We start from the raw sequence: 27,495 nt of genomic DNA on the forward strand, positions 1-27,495 counted from the left end.
TATTTACATATTACACTAACACAGACCCTCCTGGAAATGTGACAGCTTTTAAATCTTTTTTTAGAATTTGAGGAAATAATGAAGGAGATTCAGTGTATCCTTGTGGCAACCGTTTCCAGGTATACTGCTGTCCCTTGTAAGTAAAAGCAAACAAAAACTGACTTTTAGAATGGAGAGGTATAGAAAAGAATGCGGAAAACAGATCTATCACAGAAAAATATTTTGCTGTAGGTGGTATGCAACTCAGTATTGTTAGTGGACTTGGAACCACAGGAAACATTGGTAGTACTGCATTGTTTACAGCCCTCAAATTTTGCACAAACCTGTAAGTATTCTTTTTTTGGCTTTTTTACAGGGAGATTAGGAGGGGTTACAAAGGCTTTTAACTGGCACTATTATTTCTTGTTTCAAGGACTGAATTACAAGTTTGATTTTCTGTTTTGCTTCTGGTTATAGTGGATACTGCAGAACTCTATGGAAGAGGTTTTGATGGATTTAATTTTATTTTTACTGTTTTTTACAGATTTTAATATACCTGCTTTATTACCATGTTTAGCCCATAAGTTAGTAGATACCTGCTGCAGCAGTTTTTGCAATTGTGTTTCAGCCTTTAAAAGTGTGTTTCTCAGCTTTTGCTAAAACTGCCAACACTTTCCTCTTTAATTTTGTTGGAACATTCAAATATACTCCTTCTGGTGTACAGTAAGTGGTACAACCCAGTCTGCATAACAAGTCTCTTTTTAGCAAATTTACCTATGCGGTAGGACTCAGAAGAGAATGCCTTTTTTTAATCAGCCTTAAAGAAATGGGTATAGATTCTGAAACAGGATATGTAACCACAGCATTTGTTACTTCTAAAAGGCCTTATTTTGTTTTCCTACTGGTATTGGACTATCTGAGGTAACTTTTAATACAGACCTCGTGGCTCCAGAGTATACCAGGAAAGGAATTTTTTTTAATTTAATTTTACCTTAACATAGGGTCCCTTTTGATCTATTGGTATCAAAGGATTAAGATTCACTTTTGTTTTATTACCCTGACATTGTCAGTATGGTGATTTCTAACTTTTTTCAGTGTGAGGAGGCAGTGGAGGAAATGCAGCATTATTATAATGTGGCTGCCATTCAGTCCAAGTATCTTGTATTTTCTGTATTTGCCTGTGTGGGCATTCTTTTCCCCAATGTCCTGCTTCTCCACAGTTATAGTAAGTTCCATCGGATGAGGCAGGAGGGGCACTGCCAGCTCATTGTTGTCAACCAGCTGCACTTTGTTCCCTCGACCAGCACTCTTCCCTAGCAATTTCTCTCCCCCTTCACCTGCCTCTGCTCCAGCCCCTTGGGGATTCTGCCTTATTTGCAAAGTTAACAGCACAGCTTATCCTCAGTATTCTTTTTCCATTTTATCTGATACTCAGTACAGTGATTTGCAGCACTTAGGACTCTAAGTCCTATTCCTGCCTGTCTATAAGCACTTGCTTTATTTGATTTTTATTTATTTATTTATTTAACATTTGTATACGGAGAAAGTCCAACTTGGAAAGAAGCCAATTTTCAGTGGAGACCTAGATGCATGCCCCTACACAAAAGTAGCTGCAATACCTGGCTTAGCTTGTTCTTTTGGATCTGGTATCCCAGAATGTCTAGCAAATACTGCTTTAAAAAGATTTAAATAATCTGCAATGGCTTTCCCTTTATTTTGCTTCCTTGCCTGTATCTTAGACCAATCTGTCTTAACTTGACACACTTCTGTAATTTTATTTAACAATGCTGTCCTTTTGCCTATTAGTACATTCCCTGTGAGAGTTACATCTGCTATTTCAGCCTTTTCAAGTAACTTTTTTTTATTTTATCTGAAGTAACTACCCGAAACAGCTGGTTTAAATCTGTCAAAGTAGGGTTTATTAGAGTTTTTAATTCCTCCTTAAACCTTAATGGATCTTCTCTAATATTTGGAAACTTTTTAGACATAGTAGGGAAATCAGCAGGGGTCCAAGGGCAATGAACAGACTTTGTATTATTAGTCCCCAAAATTTCTCTAAGAGGTGCCAAAATATCCTCTCCAGAGGCCATAACCTCTTGTCTTACCTTATCATGTGAGTGCTTGTGATGAGCTACAGGAGTGTTAAAATGCTAGTGCTCCTGTTGGAGAGGTAGAAGCTTGTTGAAAGTGATAGGAAGAAAAAAATCTCGACTGCAGATGCCTGTTCTGAGCATGAGAGTTAAACAAGGGAACTATTTTGAAATGTAACAGTACCATACTGACCTGGTGTCCAGTGGACAGCTGTCTGAAATTCAGGGGTCTGAGAAACATAATCTTGTACAGGAGCCACCAGTGCCATTACATATGGAGGTGGGGGTGCCTTTGTTACTGGAGGATTATTATCCTTGTGAAGTCCCTCCTCTGGGCCAGTAATCAAGGATCCTCAATCCTCACCATAGACACCAGTGAGGGACATTCACTTGCAACAAAAATAGATAAACATAATATTTTCAGATGCAGCTCTCTGCACCAAGCACAGTTTCTCTTAAGAGCGTACAGGGAACACACTTCTATCCTGGGGCTGGGTTTCCTGTTTCTCACCAGGCCCCAAATAAGACTCCACACTGACCACAGCTGTAGAGTTGAGTGCTCAGCAGAGTGTTTCAAGCCAAGTCCTCCACCACCCTCTCTGTGAATCCAGTACTCTGTGTCCCTGCTCCAAGTAGCTGACACATACACTCTCTGAGATTTTATATACACACACATACACACACACACACACACACACACACACACACACACACACACACACACACACACACACACACACACACACACACCTGGGAAAGGCTGGTACAGATTTACCAGCTATGCCCCCTCTGCTCAGACTATAAGGTAGATACTGCCACCAGAACACTCCAAAGCCAGCTACTCTAAGGTTCTTAGAAGGGTACCCAATTATACTGAGTAAAATTAATACTAATACAAACGGTAGTGTTTGAGCAATGCAGCAAGCAGCCACAGTGTCACCAAATAAATATAAGTACTCTCAAAGGGTAAAATATTCTCTAAAAGACCAGCCACAGTGAAAAGTTTGAATATACTTATTTATTGGATTTGTTTACCGGGAAGGTCCACTGGGCCTAGGTATGCCGTTTTCAGTGGAGGCCCAAGGAGAAAAGCACCACATACAATTAACAAGTCAGATACAAAACAGAGCTAACAGGTATTATACAGTAACAAGCTTGGACATAGTATGAGCATTAAGGTATAGAGTATTTACATACATAATACCCATTTACATTATGTAAAGTAATTAACATTGTTGAAGGACTTTATGCAAATAGAGTCAGTTTAGAGATTATAAATTGCTGAGGGTTTATACGAATAGGATGACAGTTTTGTGATATTAACTGTTAGAGATCTGAGGCATGAGCAGAGGATGTTGTCAGGCAGAGTAATGGCTCAAATGGTTAGTTATGGAAGTGAGAAATAGACAGAAGACAGTCTAAGATGGAGTAAAGAACAGGTATCGCAAGTGGGGTTTGGTTGTAGAGAGAGTTAATTGGCGCATAAGCAAGCCGGAGAGCAGTGGGTTAAAGTAGGAGGAGCAGTGTTTAGAGAGAGTTACTTTGGAATGAGCATAGCTAGACAGAGGAGAGATGTTGTCTAGGGGACTTCTTAAAGAGAGCAGGATTACTGGTGGAAGTGATTGAGGATGGGAGGGTGTTCCATAGTTTAGAGACAGTAAAAGAATAGAACATTTGACCAACTGAGAGAATGTTTTTTTCTACTTTGAGCAGTGTTTTGTTTTCAGATCTGAGAGGTCTGTTTGGGTGATACAAAGACAGTAAGGAGGAAAGAGAAGGGCAAGCTGATGGTTTATATATAATTTTATGTGCAGTAGTTAACTGCAGGTAGGTGAGATGATGTGGTAGTTCAAGCCAATTTAGTTGCCATAGATATGAACAGTGGTGTGCTGAGAATTTCGCATTTGTTGCAAATTTGGTGACCTTGTTGTAACATGAGGCAAGTTTGTTTTTTAGAGAGGACTGGATATTGGTAAGGATAGGGGCACCATATAATAGTGATGGTAGTAGAAAGGATAAGGCTAGAACCTTTTTTTGCAGTGAGGTTAAAATAGATGTGTTTGTACAGGCTACCCAGTTTTTGATGTTTTTTGATGTTGCTGTGGATATGGAGGTCAAATGTTAGGTTTTCAAGGATGACACCTAACAGTTTGGTGCTAGAAACAACTTATATGATTTTATTGTTCTGGGAGTGGACAGATAATTCATTTTTGTTGAGGGGGTAGTTTTTTTTGGGGGGGTGAGTAATAGGAGTTTAGTTTTATTGGGGGTTAGAGCAAAATGGTTATTTGACATCCAAGTCTCAGTAGATGTAATGTCTTCTTGTGTTAGTAGTTATAACTCAGAAGTGGATTTGGCAGTGCAGATGATTGTAGAATCATCTGCATATTGGATCATGGTGCCTTGAGTAAGAGTGTTATAGAAGTTGTTAATAAATATATTAAATAGAAGAGGGCCCAATATGGATCCTTGGGGTACTCCTGTGGTTATGTTTAGGAAGAGCTGAGTAGGATTGCTAACATTTTGTAGATTGTTGTCTACCAGTGAGATAGTTTTAGAACCAATTTAGAGTTGGGGTGAGGTACCTAAATTGGAGAGTTTGGTGAGTAGAAGGGGACGGGATATTGTATCAAATATTTTGAGAGGTCAAGGAAGAGTGAAGAGACAGTGAAGCCGGCATCACGAGCCCTATTTACTGTGTACATAAAGGAGATGAGAGCTGTGTAAGTATTGTGACTTGGCCTAAAGCCATGTTGGGTAGGGGAAAGAGGTTGTTTTTTAACTAAATGGTTAATAAGCTGGGGATGAACACATTTTTCTAATATTTTGGAGATGGGGAGAGAATAGTGATGGGTCAGAAGTTGGAGATATCAGAGTTATTGCTGCCTTTATGGAGTGGAAGAACATATGCTTTTTTCCAGATATGTGGTATAAGGGATTCCTGAATTAATCTATTGAGAAGTATGCTGATGGGGTAAGCATGGAATTTGTGGATAGTTGTAAGAATTCAGCCTGTAGGTTGTCTGGAGCATTAGTGTAAGGTTTGAGTTTTTGAAGGAGTTTTTATTTTATAGTGAAAGTACGTATCTGTGAGGGGAAAAAAAGCTAGATAAAGAGGAAGGTGAGGAATCTAATGATGGTTGGTTAGGTGAGTTGGGGCTAGTAGGTGGGAAGGAGGTAGTCAGCTTAGCTATGGTTTTGAAATATGAGTTAAAGAGTGAGGCTATCTCAGAGGGTGTTTTATCTGAGTGTGGGCATGGATTGTTGTTTGAGCCTCGGTGAAGTAGGGAATTGACTGGTCCCCAGCATTTCTTTGGGTTTAGTTTATGCTGGTCCAGGAGACTATGGAAATGTCTTTTTTTTTATTTTTAATGACTAGTCATTTTGCCTGATTACATAGCTGTTTGCATAGAGTGAGATTTGAAGGATTTGTATATTTTTGCCAGGCTTTCCAAGATTTATCTCTAGTGAACATGATTTGCTTTGTGGGTTTGATGAGCCAGCTGGTATGATTAGTCTTGACTCTTTTTAGTCAGGGTGGGGCTAAACTATTTAAGATCTTAAGAAATGTTGAATTGAATAATTCAACTGCATCATCTGAGGGACAGATTTTAATGCTGCCCAATTGATACTTTGTAAGATTTCATTAAAGGTGTCAGTTGAGAAGTGAGGCAAGTCTCTGGTTTGTTTAATTGGTGACTACTTACAGCTGAGGTGATTTTATGTATTATAAAGGCTCATAAGTGGTCATTAATGCTATTTGGTAGTGTACCTGAGGTGGAAATTTTATTAGGGTTGGAAACTAGGATCCAATCCAGGATTGAGCCTCCATCATTTTTATTGCTAGGTCTTGTTATATCAGTGATCAGCTGGGTATAGGTTTATAAGTTAATCTTTGTTGGGGTCCTGGTTACTGATATCCAGCCAATTAATGTTAACATCCCCTAAGATTATAGTTTCATTTTTAATAGTGTTAGATGACCAGGCAAGAATATCTTCTAGTATAGGAATGTTATTGCCTGGGGGGAAATGTATAAGACCATGATGCAGAGGCTTTTACAGTTATTCAGTTTCAGGAAGGCTACTAGCAGCTCTGCTATGGAGAACTGTGGAACTGGTTTAGTGTATGGAACTACATTGAAGGGATTTGGCTATATCAAGGCAATGTCTCTACCTTTTCTCTGTGGTCTGTAAGTTCTAAGACAAGAATAGTTAGGGGGTAGGAATTCTGCATCTTTTATATATGGTTTAAGCCAATCCTCTGTAATAGCAGTGAAGTCAGGTTGATTTTGGCTTATCCATGCATGAAGGTGTGGGATTTTGTTTCTTATGCTTTGTAGATTGATGGTAGTATAGTGTAGGGATTTTATGGAGTTGGGTTGATTGTAGGAGGTAGGGAATGGGCCTAGGTTTGGATGTATGTCACAGCATATTATTAGGTTACAATGAGTGAGTAGATTTATAGGTTGCAGCTTCTTTTTAGTTTTGTGGTGGCTGTTTAGATCAGAGTTAGTTAAATGTCTGTGTAGAAGGGGAAGGATTTTTAGTTTAGTTTGTAGCATTGTCTGTTGCATATAAGCTAGAGCCTACTGTGTAGTAGCTGGTGAGAGATTGTATGTATGTGGATGTTGTGCAAATAGGTTTAAAAGGTATATGGGTTGTTTGATGTGATGTTAGTTGTAAGAGCAGATAGAGATATAGAAAGAGAGTAACGAGAATAGTATTAGAGATGAGAGACTTTGCAGCAGAGTGAGTTATTGTGTGTAGGAGAGAGGTTGTTAGAGGATTAGTAATGTAGTGGTGATATCTACAAGGCATATAGGAGTGATATTGTTATAGGGAAGTGAGTGTAGGAGGAGTTAGAGTGGTAGGACTGAGCTAGAGTACTTGGATAGCTAAATAAAGGGTGTGGGGGACCAAGTAATGAAAGAGCAAGCTGGAAGAGGATTTTGAATGGTAATGGATAATATAAATTGTCAGAAAACAGGAGAAATAGGAGAGTAGAATATATAAGGAGTGTAATAGAAGGGGCAAGAGTTTGTGGGAGGAGATTAGATGAACTAGGGAGTGTGAGAGGTTGAGAAGTGTGAGTGGGTGGAGTTAGGCTAGGTATGAATGTAATTGATATGGGGTGATTGGGAATGGGGATAGGGTAGGGGAGTGGAGTGAGCCAAAGTGCAGTGAAGGTGAATGGAGCAGGTTGGACCAGGGGTAGGAAGAGTACAGAGACAAAAAAAAAAAACATCAGTGAAAGCAGCAGGTAAGTGGAGGGGAAACTTTTATTTCACTTAAGATTACTGTCAACTAGCATAATGGAGAGGAGAATAGAAATCTATGACTGTTAAGCCAGTATAATCTGTAGAGACGGATTAGGCCTATTAGAGCTGATGCAAGGTATACAGTTACAAATAGGGACCTAAATCAGAGTAATGGAGCAGGGAGAGTGGCAGGGTAACCACAGCAGGAGGTTTGGTGATGTGCTTACAGCTTTATTTAAGAGAAAGCTAGCAGAAGGCAATATGTATATATACAATTATGTTATTGGAGGTACTTTGCTTTGAAGTTTGCCTGGATCGTAGAGGCTAGGACTTCATGTAGTTGTATGGTTGAGGTATATTTAATAATACATAAAAAAACTGAAAATTGTTAATATTTATTTACAATAAACACCAGAGTTTCAATCACAGGAAATATTAAAAGTAACACAGACGGAAGGATTCATACAGATATAGAAAGCAATACTTAACTAATCTCACTATATTTTGCTGACTGGTGTAAATAATTACTGTCCCCTAGTTCACTTACTAGAGCAAGGCATGACAAAGTGGGTGAGTGGTCTTCCTTCTTGTCAGGTTTCACAAACAGACTGCCCTGAGACATCTGTGTCATCTAGCTTTAGAACATTATTTCAGTGTTGGATTACAGAATGACATCACATACACCTGGTCATCTGACTTCTGGTTCTCACACTACTCCTTTACTAGAAATTAAACCAGAATCTAGCACATATGTGTCATCATACACACACACAGAACTTTGTTAAGATGTATTATAGCATCTAGAAGCTATAAAAAACAGTTCAAAAACTTCCACCCTCCCAGGGTAGCAATTTCACCACTAATGACAATACAGTAGGATTCTTAGTCCTGGTTTTTCAAAGTTAGATGGACTGAGATTAACCTCTTCTCTTCCAGTATCCTCTGTTACAATATATTCATTTCAACAGTTAAAATACGGTCTGACATACAGGTATATTTCTTTTCTGTCCAGCAGGACCCACTTTTGGTACATTTTTAACACAAGCAGCTTTACAAATGCATTTTTGACACAAGCACCTGAAAGAAGTCAGTTTGATGTACAAATTACATATAATTCTTTACAAAAATCCAACTAACTATGCTGGCATATGTTACACATCCACTACATACTTCTCCTGGCATAGCTGGCACTATCCCACATTGTCACAATCCTCTTTAGAAGTCTCTGCTTTTTGGGCATCCCCAGTTTCTTCCAGACATTCCAAGACAGGATAAAGGGATCCCTTTTTTACTGGTCTGTACTGCCTTTTTAACCTCTTTTACTTGTTGTAGCAACTTCTTATTAGCATTCTCTAATCCCCTTAATGCTGACCCCTTTTTGCTTTTAAGAGTTTTAGTATACCAAGAATAAAATATTCCCATTTGCTTCTCACTCATTTTGCTTTTCTTTTAAAATACCCTTTAGTTTTACTAATTTATCCTTATTGTGAGTTTCATTTAATGGGAATAGCTTACCAGGGCAATTTTTAGTAAGCTGAACCACTCATTCAAATACTTACAAATTTTCTTTTCATAATTGTGATACATAAAATATACAGGTGTTTCCTTTATAGGGATTTAATCCTGTTTGCTTAACTTTGTTCTCATTTTCTGTATTAAGACTTGTAGATTCTGAATTCTGCTAACTTAGAGGAAGAAGAAAAAAAATGACTAATCAATTCACACACCTTTCAGGGATGGAATGTTATATATCCTGTCATTATGTAATGACAGAGGAAAGGTTTTGATAAGCTTTGTTCCACAGCCTACCCTTGCTTTTGATCTCTCATGAACTCAAAATCTACAGCTCCAGCATTGCAATTGGGATAAAGAGGGTGGATAGGTACTGTGTCCAGAATGGACCACTTTTTTGACCCTTTGAGGGTACTTTCATACAGTCTCACCTACTTCCCAGTGTGGTATGGGCTCAAAAATTGATTCACCAGCACACACACACACACCCTTCTATCCAACATGCTATAGGCTCATGAATCTGATTTAACAACACACAAACACATACACACACACACACACACACACACACACACACACACACACACACCTATATCCCAGCATGCTATAGGCTCATGAACTTGATTTAACTTTAACTTTTTTTTTCTCTCTCTTTTCACTCATACATTAAACAACAGAAAATATCTATCATGCCTCTAACCTTTAGCATTGAGGGTACCGTCCTTGACACAAGGTGCCTCCTTGAGTTCATTTTGCCTTTTTATTGTATGAACATACACATTAATAAACTTTGTCTTATTTTCTGTGGGGTCCTCTCACTATTACATGTACCTAACAAGCAAATTTCTGTGGGGTCCTTCCACTATTACTTTATATATACCTAACAAACAAACTCAGTCATTCAGCAAAACAGTTATACACTCATTTCCACTTTTTTTCTTTTAACTACAATTATCTAAAGAGAGAAAAAAACACTTTCGACAAATTAATTTTTTCCATTTCTAGACCAGTGTGTTTGCACACACTGAATAGTTAAATATCTGAATCTCTGACTACTCCATACAAAACAGCGTGGAATTCACAGAAGAACTTTCTGTGCTGGGCTCTTGTAATTTATTCCACACAGCCCTGCAACAGTACCAAAGTTCAGATCCAAGTCATGGCACCAAATGTTAAAGTACACAAATAAATAACAAAGAGCTTTACCTTTTTAGTCTTGAGACAAGAATAATGCTTCAGGATGTGCAAAGTACTGATGTATTCCATAAACAGCTCTGGGAGACTGCCTTCACAAAGTGATCAGTCTCCCAGAATAAACAAAATGTTCATATTTTATGCCTTTTCTTATCAGTTTCATGCATGCAGAATTCTGACGTCACATAGCTTTTAACAAATCAACGTATTTTAAAATATTATCTGCTCTCGTGATCCTTGTTTAGAGGTTCGTGTGAACACTTGACAATATACCTTTTTAAAACATAGACCATCTGGCCTAAGAATCTTACCTTTTGACCTTGTTACATTGAGTACCAGTACATATTATCTCTACAGACATCCTTGCAATGACTCATCCCCATACCTCTCCACCGTACAGATTTCCAAAGAATGTCCAGATTTTGGCCTCATACTGGAATTTTTTCATAAAAGTGTGGTTTTCTGGCAAATGAGTAGTAAATCATTAAAGACAAGTTCAAACATAATGACAGATATTTGAGTTTCAGACTTTATATCCTTCAGAAAATTCATGCTAATGCAAAACCTGTTATTCTATCAACTTTCTAAATTTGGAAGAGCAATATTTAAAAATTGTCCATAATTTTGGGCCTTTGACCCACTTTTATTTATGGCTTTGTCCAGATTTCTTACTCTAACAGGTTGAGAGGTATGTTTATGCCCCAGCCTGAGATGGCTAGAACTTACAAAAGATTCCTGACATTGTTTTTCTTTTTTTCCCTCCATTAGCATTCTTCAACCAGATTTCTTTAAACATAGTAACACCCCAACTCCTTCAGCACTTACTTTGCCTTTAATTATCTGTCAACACTCTTATAATTTGCTAATAAAGAGAATGCAGTTGTAAAGCACTTGAAATATAACGCTACAACGTATGTGGAACTATATTTTGCATAATTATGCATCTGTTTTACCTTTTGATTCTAACATAAATATAGTATAAACATTTTATTTGACTCATTTGTAAAACAACTGCAAGTTAATATGCATTTTGTGAAAAATAACCATGAGACAACATATTTTTCCATAACACTTTTGACTCCCAATGACCTGCATATGAGTACACTGTTGTGTACTACATATGAATGGTCACATTGCAGCTGGCACTGGCTGCATGTGAGTTATTTAAAATGCCATGGCATACATTTTCTTAAATCCATTTTCTGATATATAGTGCACCCAAGCTACGTGCCCTTTTAACTGTATACTGTCAGCCCTTAGCAACACAGTGTCTGACAGGTTGCTGACATTGGCATGACAGTATGGGGAGCTAATGCAAAGCAAATGAAGACAGTGGGCAGTAATGTATAACAAGACTCCATCTTCCATTTGCATTCATGAACTATACCTACAAGTACCACTGGTTAATTCTTCTGGTGCTACTCACAGAATACATACACAGTATGGAACTTTGTTGTGGAAAACTTCATTCCAAATACTGCTTCCTTTCTACATAGGTGGGTTGATCTTTTCTGCCATTTGCATATGCTTCCTTCTCCACAGATGTATCAGCCTTGGGTTATATGCATGAGTGTGCATTCACCTATGCTCTCACCCTTTCACTCATGCTGTTGGTATTACTGCTAAAATTACATTGCAGCTGTAGTACTTGGGAAGGCTGTCTGTACATCAGTAGGATGGATAACAGTATGCTTGACTAATAGTGCACTATACAGCTACACTGCACACCAAAGAACATCACCTACTGCCATATGTTTGTTAATCATGCTGAGGTCACTAGTGTTAAAGAAACACCATCACTGTATTTTTATCATCTTGTATTATTTTCTAACTATACTTTAAATGTGTTTACAAAATAGCACATTGCAGTAGGTTTCTGTCCAGAGATGGATAATGTACAGAATATTAAAATCAAGCCATCTGAATTGTGTGGCATTTTAAATATTGATGCAACTAAAGATGTGCATCATATTAATCACTGCTTTAGTAGCCTTAGCTAAATGGGTTGTATCCTGCCAAAGATATAACAGCCGACATGCTTCCAAAGCTTCAGGGGAACCTTCCATATACCCAATGTACCAGGCAGCTTGAGCTGAGCTGACTGAAAGACAATTTGGTGCACCAAGCCCTTCAGAGCTTTACTGACACTGAGGAGTACATTCCACTGAGGCTTTTAAGGATTGATGATCGCCTTGTAATATTTCTTTGCTAGGCAGATACATTCCCTTTGGGAGAAAAAAAAACAACTTCCATTTAACATTATTATTATTTATTATTGATAGTTTCCTCCTCAGGAAAGCTATTTTAAAGCTAGGAGTTTGTGTTTTAACAGACAGTCATGAGACTGCTCTGTACTTTTAAATGGGAGTGCACTTTTTCCTGTCGGTTTAAAATTTGTTTAAGGTAATGGAAAACCATATTTTTCTGTGGAGAAATTGTGTTTAATTTACTTTGTGGGGCTGGCACAGTGTCTTAAAGTGCATTTTACTATGTCTGTGTGTGTGAAACAAGGGACTTTTACAAATGTTTTTGTTTTTAATATGCATTTGCTATTAGTTTGTCCCAGGAAAGAGGCATCATTTTCAGCCTGACCATGGAACAATACATAGGTCCCATAGTCAGTCCTTCTTTCAGCCACAAAAAAAAAAAAAAAAAAAGATTAAGCAAACAGCCTTTGCCATCACAGCAGGATAGCAATTTGCCTCAGCCACAGGTAGGTGACTCTACTGTGGCCATTAGTTGTACTTCAGTTTTGTCAGCTTTTACTCTAGATCCTTCCAATGTAGCACCTACAGCCACTTTTAAGGGCTAACCACATCCTCTGAGACTATTGGAGTCCCTGCAGTGGGTGAGGGAAAGCTACTCTTGTTGGTCCTATGATAGGAAACAGGGAAGGCTTCCCTGTTTTGTCACAATGTTGTACACATTACTGGGCAAGCTGCTGTTGCCATTAATAACACTGTTGGCCCCATTTTTCATTTCAAAAAGAAACAGAAAACTAAATGTGTCTACAATTCCTCAAATTTCTACACAGGAGTAGATCACTGGGTCTGGGTCAGTGTTTAATTCAGGCAATTGATCCTTCTTGTAAAGTAGTTTGTAGTAAAAGAAAAAAAAGGATACCTCTTTTCCTGAAGAGATTCAGTATTCTGAATCTGGACAGGAGGATTAAGGGACAGATATCGGGTTTTCTCCTCAAATTTCTAATTCAAGTTCAAAGGAGAGCTCAGTTTCTGACTTTCCCTGTGAGAGTTTCTCATTCTCTGAGACTAGTTTGTCATTGTTTTCAGTGGAAGTACATTGAGGTTTCTCACACTCTAAAAAATGCTATGAGCTATTATACTAAGAATTTCCAGAACTTGCACCCATTCCTCCATTTCTGTCAGCTTGGAGGATATGTGTTTCTCTGCCTGCAACTTTTGTGATGGTCATCTAGCTCCTCATTCTTTTATGTTTTTATACACTGTTCTCAAACCTGATCCAGCAGCTATAGGTTTAGTTAATTCCTCTGCTGCCAAACACTTAATTCCAATCCTACTGTTTCTGATAAGGATGGGAAGAGTATTGATAAGCATGATAAAAAGTTTATGCTTCTGCAACTTTGATTTTCAGAATTTTGAATTGTCAGGCTCATAAGTTAAGGTTTGCCCTGACAAATTGTGAACACATGAGGAATGACTTGTCTGCAGTTTCTTTTGTGAGGAAAAACACTCTGCTTTAAATAATTTAACTTAGTCTGGTGTTCATATCACTAATCATTGTAAAACAGTGTGTGTGTGTGTGTGTGTGTGTGTGTGTGTGTGTGTGTGTGTGTGTGTGTGTATGTGTATATATATATATATATATATATATATATATATATATATATATATATATATATGACTCTATTGATGCTTCTTCCAGGGCTATGGCCACTGGTAGTGTTCTAAGGAGGTTTGCATGGCTGCATTTTCAGAACCTCCCAGATGATGGTAAAAATAAGATTCTATATTCTCCTTTGGATTGCTATTAATTTTTTTGACCCCAGTGCTGCAGAGTTGATCAAAAAGTGTGGCACAAGGGGCAAGTTGATGCAAGGAATCTCAGTGATTTTTCAGCCCACCCTTTCCAAATTTAAAAAAGGAATTTCCTCACTCCTCATCCAAGTTTGGTAAGAAGCAAAATAAACACTCAACAAAATGCAGATAAACAGACCTTTAAGAAATGGCAAGAGAGTTCCAGGAAGAATTCTAGAAACTTCCAAAACTAAGGACAGCCCAGTATGTCAGAATGGCTGCTTAAGAGACATTGTTCCTCCCTTCCACCCTGGCAGCCTCTTTTTTTTTTCTTCCAGAAAGTCTGAAACTTGAAACCAAAAATTAATGGTTTTCTCTTTGGCAACAAATGGATTCTGAAGATCATTTAACAGGGTTACAGATGGTAATGGAAGGAAATTCCTCCTTTCCAAGGGGGTAATTCCTCATCCTATAGACAAGACTTTTTTGTTGCCACCTGTCCTTCATTACATGTTGTCCCAGGGAGTGATAGAACTAGTTCCCCCTTCCCAAGTAAGAAAGGGGTTTTATTCAAGGAAGCTTTTAGTGCCAAAGAAGGAAAATGCTTGGTGACCAGTTCTGGACCTTTCTTTCCTAAACTGGTTTGTGACAGTGCCCATATTCAAAATTGCTACTTCACTCTATCTCCATATCTTCACTATCTCTTCTTCCTCATTCAAGTTTCCTGGTAGCATTAGATTTAAAAGATGCTTATCATCACATTCATATTCATCCAGACTTAAGGCGTTTCTTAAAGTTTTGTGGGTCTGTATCACATGATCAGTTTTCTGCCTTACCTTTTGGACTATCCAATGCACCAAGAGTGTTCACAAAGTGTCTAGCTCCTTGAAAGCAATTAATTTAACCTTAAAATCAGTATCTCTTCAAAAGCTATTATTTACTCAGCTGATGATATTTAATAACGCTTACTACACTCGTCTCAGTTTGCATAAATTCAACTCTAAAAATTCACCTAAATGTCCATATTGGATCGATCAAACGGCTGATCTTTTACACATGTTCTGGAGCTGTAAATGTATATTCAAACTTTGGAATTCTTTAAAAATTCAATTACAAAAAATGGGTTATCAACAGTCCACACTTTTTTGGGAGTTTATGATTCTTCATATTCCTCCGAATAACTTGGACAGATCCCAAATGATCATACTCATAAATATTTTCTTGTTAATGAAGCTTTATATAGCTACAAATTGGCTGAATCCATCTCAGACTTCATGGGAAAACTTTAAAAGTGTAGCAATAAAACATATTTTAGCACATAAATTACTAATTAAAGATCATAAGAAAAATATAGATAATACAAAAATATGGGAGCAAATCTTTAACATTGTGTTAGCTTAATGTTCTAATCCACTTTTCCCCGGGAAGTACATACTTAATATGGAGATTAGTATAGATAAGCCTTATATTGATACTAGATTTTTTTTTTTTTTTAATACCTTTTTAGAATTTTATCTTAATGTATAATGATCTTATGTAACTGTTGGAAGCATTCATGTATATAATGTACATATGTTGTAGTATTGTATTAACAATTGGAAAAGAATAAAGATTTATTATTGAAAAAAAAACAAAGTATCTAGATCCAATTATAGCTCATTGCAGGCTAAAGGGTATCCACATTTTTCCATATTTAGATGACTTGTTTATCTCTGCAGAGTCATTTTTCAAACTGTCAGGAATCTCTGTCTTGGATGAGAGATATCTTACACAAGCTCAAGACAACATCTAAAACTCTTCCCTGACTCCTTCTCACAGGATTGTGTATACACCGAACATGCCAAGTACTGTTTCTATACAGCCTGAGATTTTTACATTTGAGAAGGAAATTTGAAATGATACTGTTAGCTGTGAAAATTATATTGATGAACAGCCTACTCATATTGTTCTGGGTACTGATAATGAAAATGGGAAAATTGTTACTTGTAGTAGTGAACACATTGGAGAACACGCCAGTGATGGTAATGCTGATACTGATAATACAACTGAGAAACAGGTTAGAAAATGCAAGTTAAAAAGTCGTTCAAAACACACTGAAAAAAGGGAAGATATGCAAGTATACTGTCTCAGTGCGAACAGCCTTATAAATAAATACTGATGTCGTTCAGTCTTAGAAAAATGTACACTTCTCCCTGCAGAGCTAATTTGTTTCTTGATGTTAGATTATTAACTGAAATGCAATAGTAGAAAGTGTCAGTTGTTTGGGGTGATGACGTTTACTGGTCTTGTGGGAAAGAACTGTGTTGTGGCATTGTAATATTATATAAAAAATATTTGAAATTATTTGATGTCATAGCCCCCCTCCCCTTCCAGGACATTTGTTGTGTGTGACTTTTGCTGTTCTTTTGGTGTATTTTGTCTTATTTCTCTATTTGCCCTTACTGTTGTGAAACAGCATAAAAATGTATTTAGGCCCTGCAGGCATATGTTCTAATCCCTTTACCTATAATCATCGTTGATGATCTAAATTGTCACTTACGAAAAAGTCTTGTGCAGGTGATTTAAATATAGTGGCATATAACATTGGCAATAATAAAACAAGTTGTTTTTATTTTGTTTTGTTTTGTTTTTTTTTTAACAACAGACGTTACATACTGTAAGTTTACAATTTAATGTTAAAGATATGAGAGATTTGGGATTGCTTCCTCTTTCCAAAATATTCTTTTTCAAAACAAGCTTTGGCAGTTCTGGTATTTGTTATGAACAACAGGATGACCTTTTAAATAAGATTAAGACCTTGCTATATATGTATGTATAAGTCTTTTTCTTTATCTTTCCGAAAAGAAAGTTTATATGTTGGATTCCTTTATTCTGGCCAAGACTGGTTATATCAGAAGTGTTTATCCCTTTCCTAAAGATAGAGACTATTTTAAATACATCACCTAATGTATATTTTTATGACATTTTGAATGCTCATATGACCGATGTATGATAAAATAATAATTAATGCAGCGTAGAAATTGTGGTTAACTCACTGTGCTGAATTATTGCACAACAAATTTTGGGGCTTTCATAATAGGGAAGCTGAAGAAATGATTGTGGCAGAAGGAGTGGAGTATTGTTACTTGACTTTTTTCTCTTTTCCTTTTACTATTAATGTGTATAATTTCATTTGGTATCAATGTACTACCTATAACTGGTGAATTTCTGTATTTTGCTAATCATGTATATTGTGAAATATGTGCAGTAATGTACCTGTACTCTTTTTGATAGGTGGGATCTTTTATATCCACCTGAGCTACCACAAACATGGGCAGATTGGTCTTCCAGTTTAATGTTTCATCCAAAGGACAGCACACTTATAAGTGCAGCACCCCACTACCACCACCAAAACAAACAAACAAACACACACACACACACACACACACACACACACACACACACACGCTGCTGCACTGTTCTCTACCTGCTTTATCCAGCTGAAACTTATAGGATGGCCAGCCCCCTATCTCGGCGCCTATCTTAGTGCATTGAGTGCAAGACAGAGATTATTCTGCATAGGGCAGCAGTCTGTCATAGGACACTCACAGCTATGGGTAGCATAACAATCAATCACTTACCACAAGAATCAGGGCACTTTTTAAAAACTGAAAGTATTCACTTAGTATATAGAATAAGAAGATGCATTCTGACATGCATTTTCAGTACGTCTTGATGTCAAAAGTACAAATTTTATGAGGGACAAAGACATTTTCTGAGACAAAATCTGATCCCCCCACTCCCCCACATTGAGGATTTGCCCTGACACCTTGCTGATTTTTTATTCTAACTTTTTGAGGTTTCTATTGTCATTGACAAAATGACTTGGTGTCACACAGAGGAAAATTAATACCATAGAACAGCTTTTAAAAGACAAGCAGAGCCATTTCAGCTGATCTCTGTGAATGTTGTTGTGTCTTTTGGCTTTTCCCGGTTAGGGGTCACCACAGCGGAACTCCGGTCCGCTAATGATTGGCAGTAGATTTTTACGTGCCGAGTTGCCAGCCACTTCAACGAAGGCACGCCCATTCACGCAGGTCTCCACACAGAAGACACTCTAGCTGAGAATTGAACAGGACAATGTCTTACTGTGAGGCAACAATGCTTCCGCAGCACCACCATCTCTGTGTCTGTGAATAATATCTAGTAATTAGTCAGCATAAAGCCTGCTAAATGAAAACTACTGTGTCTTACCTATGCTGTTGTAAGTGGTGTGTTACAAAACTCTTTTAGCAAGATCTATTTCTGCAATTGTAGAAAACATCACACTGTGTACTCACATGCTTAAGACATTCTTTGATTCACATCCTCCGTCTCACAGATCTTTCATACACACACATTCACTCACTCTTGGTATGCACAGCTGTTAGAAACCACAAGGTGCTCTATGATACATTAAAGTAGGATTTGTACCCTCTTGATAAAAATGATCCCGATGAGTTCTCGTGGTGTCATGACATTTTATTGAGAATGTTCTTAATAAAATTGGATTTGTACAATGAATCTCATTTCCTGAAACTACCAACACAGCTCTGCATTCAGACTATTTAGACTGTGGGTAAAAGAGCCACTTCTGGAGGAAAAATGTATTTCATCTTGAACACGGTGCCATTTAGTGTTGTGATTGTGGCAAACATAACTGACTGCCATATTTGTTGTCCCTTGTTAATTGAGGCACCACTACAGCAATGTTGTTGCTGCTAAAATAATGTTGAGGCATGTCTTTTATTTATGTACACCATAAAACGCGTGTATATGATGACTTATTGGCATTAAGTATCTGAGTTTACAAAGCATTTTCAAAAATGCTGAATAAAAGAATGACTTATAAAGAATATGTTGAGTCTTTGTAGGTTGTCATTTCTTTTGAAAATACCATTTGTTTGTCTTGCAGTGTAAGTTATTCAGTAGAAGCTCTTGGATACTGTCACAGCTGATTATGTTGTGCTCTATGCATTGTCCACATTATGTATGATAATAGCAAGGACCCAGTGAGCTACTTTTCTCATAGCATTGCTTCTGCTTGCATAACAGTGATAATATGGACATGTAGCTGACAAAAGTGATACACCAGATTGAATAAACCATATTTCTATATATTAAACTAACTTAAGTCAGATATGATGGCAGGTCAGCAAAGAAGAAACTAAAACTATAACAAATACCAACAATTACCTTTCTAACCTGAACCACTGTATTCACAAGAAAACAGAAATGAATTCCAAAGTCCACATAAAACTTATTAAAATGTTAGTTTCATTTTATAGCTATTTTTGATAAGGTAACAGGCTTTGGTTTCATTTATTGAATATATGAATTCCTGAATAGATTTGTTTTAAAATTTACAATTAATATAAATGCAAATAGTATATTTTTTTTAGATATTAATGTTTTGAAAGACTGAAATGGCAAAGGTTACAGTTATCAGTGCACTACAAAAATTCTGCAACAATTCATTGGTACTTATGAAATTATGCATCCATTGCACATGAAATCTAATCTAATACGCAACATTTAAAAACAAATAGAGATCTTAGAGCAGATAAGTTGCAGAAGGAATCGACTGACAGCTGTCTAGTACAGCCATTGCAGTTCTGGAGTATCCTGAAGATATTGTACACACGGTTATAAAGCATGTAGCGCGGGGCTCCACTATGGAGCACAAAAATGAGAGAACATCCAGATATGTTCTAACTGAATAGTGTAGCTAGTGTAATATAATTACAGATTACTGCAAAATAGGAAATAAGAAAACAAATTAATATAAAAAGATGTCTCTCTTCCTAAATTTGTTAACAAAATGACTGTTGATATGGAAAACTTATTTTAAAGAAGTATCTCATAGGTAGTAACACAAGTGAATAAAGTAGACATTTATGTTACACATGCAGTATGTGTAGGTTGTTTAATAAAGGGGTAACCATTTATAGTGCTAATAGTACTAGAACATATGCTCCACAGGATTTTTTAATTGTCTGAGAGAATGTGTGGCTTACATTACAATTTGTACAACCTGTGATTCATTTTATATTTGAAAAAAATAACATTAAGTTTGAGTCAAATATATGAACATGCATACACAGTCAAATTTTTTTTTTAACTGGAAAGTGTTAAGTTTAATAACTACAAATATAAGAAACCTAGTTGATGAGTATTATCAGTGTTTTAGCAATTCAAAAACTTCATTTTGTTTTTGCTCATGCTGACCTTTCACGCTCAAATATATATCTGCCTTTCTATCTTTTTCAGTCCCTAAGGTCATTTATTGCGGTCCATAAACTCTAGCTACTACCTGAACAGTAATCCCCATAATGAACCAAGATCACCACACTCAAGCGACTCAGTAAACTGGACCAGATCCCTCAGTGCATTTATTGCAGTCCACAAACTCTAGCTACTGCCTGAACACTAATCCTATAAAGAACCAACATCAAGATCACCACGCTCAAGTGACTCACTAAAATGGACCAGAGTATGACCTTCCTTTATTCATTTGGAAATGCTATTTCTGTTAAACTAGACAAGTGGCCAGCACAATACTAGAACGCCTCTATTGCAGTTTCTTCTTAATCGGCTAGCAGACCACCCCCCTTAGCCCTCTCATTATCACCTTTTCTACAGTGATTGGGTTTCTCCCCTGATACATTCCACGCATAGTCTTAAATTGCCCTGATAATTTCTACAACTTACTCTACTCCCATCACTCCTCCTTACTACAGCAGTCTACCACTTGGCAATCAGGATACTAGACCCCTCAGCAATTACAGACATTTCTATCCCAGTTACTTGAAGGTCTGACACAGGAGCTAACTAATTGTTTTTTGTCTGTAGATTCACTCCATTTTCTGCCTCGTGGCTCAACCCACTCCATTTGCCCTCACTACGCTTGGGCTCTCTCTCTACAGAAACAAACAATTCCTGGCCGTAAACACAAAAGCTACCATTGCCCAAACACACCTCTTATCTACACTTCTATATGCCTCTCCTATTCTAACCAACCTCAGAAAAACCGATCTAGCTAAACAAAAATCCTGTTATAATAAATTTGCCAGGTTTGCCACAGATTCTCCATATTGGACACATCATTGTACATCTCTAAAACTACTAAATTGGATCGAACTACCACAACTACTACCCTTTAATCAATTAACCTTTGCCTATAAAATCCTGCATCAACCAGAAAAAACCCTTTGCTCCAGAACCTCATCCAACCACACCAACAATCCATTCCAGCAAAAAACTACTTCCTACTATCTCTAAAGCAAACAACTCAGCCGGGGCTCACTCTTAAACTTCATTCCCAAGATATGGAACAAACTACCATCCCCAGTAGCCTCCAACTGCTCTATAGCTCAATTCAAAAAACTTCTAAAGTCACACTTAACTGAAACTTCGTTCTGCAATTGCACCTGTCCTCACTAGTTTCTGGTAACATAGATTTTTAGAGGCCTACACCTTATCAATGTCCTACTGCCCACTGAATTGCATATGCAATATATGCAAAATATGCCTATATTTGACAATGTATATATCTGCTTTAACCTTAAAATATGCATCTCCCACAGAAACTTTTAACATGAATCATATGTTATAATTGTATATTGTATAGCTCCTCTGAAATTTGGCTATCATTTACGTACATCAGTTTTGTACAGTTCTTCTATAGTTTCTCGATCCTGTACGTAATTCAGTTATTTTTGTATTTAGTGCTTTGTGCTGCTTTTCTGTACTTTTTTCTACATCTCTTGTACTGTTTCTACATTCTGTACTCTTTTTTTCCAGAGCTTTTCTCCCCAGGCCTCCACTGAAAAAGAACCTGTGTCCAGTCGGATTTTCCCAGTAAACAAATAAAAAATAAATAATAAATAAAATAAGAATTCTTTTAATGTTTTGATCAGACTTACATTGCTGTGCAAAACATTAAAAACAAGTTTAATTTTGCTGTTTTGGACCATGTGACAAAAGACAATTGGGGTAAGTAGAGATGATGAACTTGATTACCTAGAAAATAAATGGCAATTTTATTTATATGCCATGAGATGATATATACATAACCACAATATTAATTATAAATGCGTCTTAAGAAGAAATAACTTTTTTTTAAATAAACGTGTCTATATTTCAACTTATTTTGTTTTCACTATTTGTGATGGCTAATGCATGTGATTGGTTATGTGATTATTTGTGTATTTAAAAGGATTTTAAAATGTGTACCTTTATCTTAATAAAATCTCAGTGCTAAAATGATAAGAGATGACAACACTATTTATTGTATGCGTTCTTTGTGGAATGCATTCTTGTTGGTCACTTGTATTCCTCAATTCACAGCTGGTCCTTTTCGATTTTACTGGACCACTATATTGCCATCTTGTAATCCAGAGTTTATCTCCTGATTTTCTTTTGCTGTTTTGCTGTTTTACAGGAATATGGAGTGCCCTTCATGGAGACCAGTGCCAAGACAGCTGTCAATGTAGAACTTGCTTTTCTTGCTGTTGCAAAGTAAGTGTTAGTGTCAGTAGTCCTGCTGTTTTATGTGACTCTTCATTTAGGCTAAAAACAAAATAATGTGTTCATTTACTGCATTGAACAACACATGTCCTTTTCGGGGCATTATTATTATATATAAACATACAAAAAAGAAAGAAAAAGAATGTTTGATGGCCCTTGAGATGGGTCCGGGCTAGATGTATAATGTCATGATGAAAATGTATTTTATGTTTATGGCAGTTTTCATTTGTAAGATGAGCAAGCAATGCTTATGTGTTGTACTGAGTTGTGATATTGGCTTTAATAAACTTTGATTTGATTAAAAAATAGAGAAGAGTAGCTATGCTGCTTGTGTGAAAACCACACTCCATTTAATAACACCATTTTAAACATCTTTATTAGGGGATCCAGTATTTCATATGCACATCTTATGTTTTGAATGAGTTTTCCATTTCTTTTATTTTTGTTCATCTATGTATATATCTGTCTTTTCATATATCTGTTAGTCTTGCATGTGTTGCGAAGGTATCCAAAGTGTAACCTCATATCAAAGTGAGTAGACTGTCCACTTCAGCAATTACTGCTCAGAGGATTCACTGATAGTCAAGTCTTATGCCACAGCCAGGAGATCAGGGTGGTTCCTTTTGTCTCTCTTTCTGTCTCCATAGCATCCTAATCCAAACATGTGAAACACTGTGTTGTTTCAGGCACAGGAATGATCATGCAATGCTTTCCTAACATTTGCACCTTTCTTTCTTCATCTGTCTTATAACAGTAGTATCTCATGTGAATATGTCAGATGTAATTGTGGAAGAATGTTTGTCTTACATCTCTGCCTACAAAATTGCTCCTTTCTACTTTATTCTAAATTTAACATGCTGCAAAATATAATACAATATGTATGTCTATATAGAACTTGTGTGTGCACGTGCAGTCTTGTTTTGTATGCGTGAAAGTATCATAGCAGACAATACTTGATGCATGTATGTTTAATGCTTTTTTTCCTTGATGCATTATTTTCCGCTGGTGGAAGTTACAGGATTATTGAAGGCCCACATTAACACGTGGCTCACTTCTGTATCATAATTGAGCTGCCTTCATGTGTGTTGGGGGTATGGCATCAATAACTGTATATCAAAATATTTTGCCATCTTTGTCTGAACCAGTAAGTTTCAAATTCAATTTAAAACTTACTCATTTTCATGGCAGATAACAGGCTACTGATAATGCTACTATTAAATTTAAAATCAAATGCTGCAACCATGGAGAGGATGGTATATGACTAAAATCAGATGTAAACTTTTAATAGCAAATATCAAAGTCACAAAAAAATCACAATTAAAAACATGGTAAAATATATGTATAAGCGCTCTCGGCTTGATGCCTTCCTCAGATCTTCTAGAATATAAGAGACAGCTGCACTTAAATAATTGAGAAGTGCTTTGATGTCTTAAAGAATCAATGAGGTTAAAATTTCATCTTCTTAGTTTCCGCCCCTTTAATATGGGTTTTAAAGGAGCTATTCCATTCTGTCCTGGTGTTTTATCAACCTGTAAGTCTGCAAACCATCTTAGTTTATTTATCTCAGATGTTATGTGATCCTATCTCGCCTACATTCTGTACTGATGGGCTCGGAGCTGATCCCTCGGGTCCGATTCGGCACACTTATGCTATAGAGCGAGGCCTCTTATTGGCTGAGCTATCTTTATCCCAGGATGCACCACCACTAATCCCCCAGATCTCGTTTGCCGCTTACAGAGCTTAGACGTGGTCTCAACTTGGCTGGGCTAAGTACTATTTATTTAGGCTTTTTCCTGTCAGAAATTTGCTTGATTTAAATCCAAAAGCTGTTTTAACGGCTATTCTTTGTATACGAGTGTGTTTTGATAGTTTTGGTTGAGGATTTCGTGTTTTTTCCTGTCAGGGAAGGTTCCCGTTTAAGTTAGAGGGGCCTTCCCCTGTGGTTTCTACTACCTTAGTTGTTGTGTGTGGGTCAAGTACCCGTTTAAGTTAGAGGGTCTTGACCCTCTCTATCTCTCTTTTTCTTTTGTGGAAAGTTTGTCTTTCTTAAAAAAAAAAAAAAAATATATAAAGGTTTTAGTTTAAAATTTTTACACTAAAGTAGGGATATTTTTTTCTTGTGTCAAACCCTTCTTCTAGTTGTAGACAACTGTGTTTTGGCTTGGTTATGTCGAAAGAACACAAACCCTCCGGGTTTAAGAAATGCACGAGGTGTGGTTTTAAAATGTCCATAACGGACGACCACTCCTCGTGCGTCTATTGCTTAGGTGCTAAACACCTACAAGAGTCGTGTAGCGTGTACTACACGTTCTCTTCTAGAGTCCTCCAGGAGAGGAAAAACAAATTAATCCTCAAAGGATTAATCAAGCCTTCCTTCGAGGAGGCTTTATCTTCCTCTCCGTCTCCTTCTAAAAAGAAGAAAGTGTCGGCTCCGACCAGTCAGTCGGAACCGACCGCTAAAAGAACTAAGCAGACTTCTCCATCGGCTCCACGGACTTCGGAGCCGAGGACGGAACGGTCTGCCTCGATGCCTCCAGCCTCGACCCCTCTGGTTTCGGAGCCGAGGTCTGGGGCATCGAGAGGCGGGTCACCCTCATCGGCTCCACTGATATTGGAGCTGATAAGGGTTATCGGCTCAGACTCTTCCACCTCGGAGCCGAAGTCCTTATCGGCACCGAGGGAAATTTCCTTGAAACCTTCTTCGGAGCAGATAGTTGTTGAGTCCTTTCGGAGCCGGTCCCCGAGCCCTTCGGAGCCGATGGAGAAATCGGTTCGGGCCCGATCAGTATCCTCGAGATCATCCAAGATGTCTGATTCGGACATCGACAGGGTGCTCCTTCGACTCTTCCAGTCTCCGGTGTTCCAAAAGCTGGTTTCGGCTCCAGCCCATTTGGCTTCGGAGCCGATGGTCCACTCCCCTACTGTGGTTCCTCCTCCAACAGCTTCGGCACCGTTAGAGCCAGTGCTGGTGGAACCTGTGGAGGTGTTAGGGTCGGGCCCGACCCTTGCTCCAACTCCGGCTCTTGGGTCGGAGTTCAGTACACGGACTTCTTCCTTTGGCCCTGGGGGGGGAGGCTTCGGGATTGATGCTTTCGGTCCCAAGTCTCCCTCTTGGTGCGTCGGCAGCGGGAGTACCGTCCACTGTTGTGGCCACGGAGGTGGGACCCTCCCAGGATTCTGGTGGTCCCGCTTTCAGGGCTATGAGGAGTGCTTTAGCCAAATCTTCCTTGGCTACCTCCACGGTTTCCCCAGCTCCTTCCCTACATTTGGAGACTGGGTCATTGGCAGTCCCCCTGTCCTAAGACAGCGGAGCCCCTGGGCCTCAGGTTACCCCCGCTGGTGTTTCTCCCCCTCCTGGAGGTCCTTCTGAAGCCTCTTCGGAAGAACCTCCCAGGAAGAGATCGTGCAAGAGGAAGCACGTTGACTCCCCTGATCTGATCTCGATGATGCAGAAGGGTCCCCCAAGTCATCCTCGGATGATGTCTCCTTTGCAGACATCCTGGAAGCCCTAAAACAACGAGGTGGCTGGCAGTCCAAACCTCCCTCTGCTGATGAGTCGGTGTTCCTGAAGGCCTTCGGGGCTCAGCCCTCCGCCTCCTGGGTGTCTCCGCCCTTCGACGAGCTCTTGGATTTGATCTGTCGAAGGGCGTGGGAACACCCAGACTCTGTGGAACCGGTGCCCGCTCGTCCGAACAAATTTCTCTCGGCCCCCCCTGATAGAGAGTTCCTTACTAAAGGTGTGGCTGTAGATGCTTTGGTGGTGGCATCTGCTACCCAGCAAGATGTAGCAGAGGCTTCTACGTCCATCCATCCTCCTAATAATGAGTCTAGGAGCATGGATCGGTACGGAAAGCACACCCTTAGTTCAGCGGCCTTTACACTGAGGTCCTTGAACTACCTTATGCACTTCACCAGGTTTCAGAGGGATCTGATTAAGGAGCTATCTGATACCCTCTTGGGTAACCTGCCTGAGGAGCTAGCCCAGACGGTTGGCTCTCAGCCGGCTACAATGTCGTCTATTTCGAACTCGTCCATGAGGCTCATTTCTTATGCGGCCGAAGGGGCGAGCAGAGCGGCGGGTACAGGCATTGCTCTAAGGAGACAAGCCTGGCTCCGTCTGTGTCACTTCGCGGAGGCCTTTAAGTCTTCATTTGCCGACGCCCCCTTTGATGGGTCCTCCCTGTTTGGACCCAAGGTAAAGGACATGCTAACCCGCTGTGAACAGGAGAGTAAGACTCCGACTGCCGTAGGGGCACGATTTTCCACTCCCTTTCGGCCTTATCCCAAGGCTAAAAGAGGAGGGAAAATGTGGTTCCGTAGATCTCAGAAGCCTTACCCATCTCAGCAGGTGGACTCCCCTTCCAGAGGCAGAGGAGGGGGAAATTCTTCCGGAAGACACCATCCCAGAGGCGGCAGAGGCCCTCGCAACACTGGAGACCGCGAGTCCTTTCGTGGCTCTTCAGCCTTTCATAGTCCCTGAGGGATTGCCCGGCTGTGCTGCTCTGGAGCCAGTCGGGGGTCATTTCTCGAAGCACCTAAAGGCCTGGGAAGGTATCACTCAGGACCGATGGGTGCTTCGGATTATCGCCGGAGGTTACTCCATCCCATTCTCTCACCCTCCCCCTCAGTCCAAAAAAATCCCGGACCCGCCACCCAGTCAACGGGATACCGCAGCCTCAGAGGTTTCAAAGCTGCTGCAAAAAGGAGTCATCCAACCGGTCCCCGCAGACCAGATCGTATTAGGGACTTACTCAAGATTCTTTTTGGTGCCAAAAAAGACCGGGGACTTGAGGCCCATTTTGGACCTCAGCATCCTAAACCGTTCAGTCAGAAAGTCCAAGTTCCGAATGGTCACCCTACAAACCATTCTCCCATTGCTGGAGAAAGGTGTTTGGATGTGCTCCATAGATCTCAAGGACG

At 38.7% G+C, this 27,495-nt stretch overlaps 1 protein-coding gene across 3 annotated transcripts in view; it reads left to right on the plus strand.

Moving 5' to 3' along the window:
• The window catches only part of RAB37 (RAB37, member RAS oncogene family), a 2,500,291-nt gene that overhangs the window by 2,429,152 nt on the left and 43,644 nt on the right, over nucleotides 1-27,495 (plus strand). For all 3 annotated transcript variants that reach the window (XM_044084985.1, XM_044084984.1, XM_044084986.1), the window contains one exon: nucleotides 22,490-22,566. In XM_044084985.1, the coding sequence (XP_043940920.1) occupies nucleotides 22,490-22,566 (77 nt within the window). The remainder of the gene's footprint in view (nucleotides 1-22,489; nucleotides 22,567-27,495) is intronic.

This window comes from Protopterus annectens, chromosome 10.part0, assembly GCF_019279795.1.
Source record: "Protopterus annectens isolate FY-2018-M chromosome 10.part0, PAN1.0, whole genome shotgun sequence".
Taxonomy (NCBI): Eukaryota; Metazoa; Chordata; order Ceratodontiformes; family Protopteridae; genus Protopterus; species Protopterus annectens.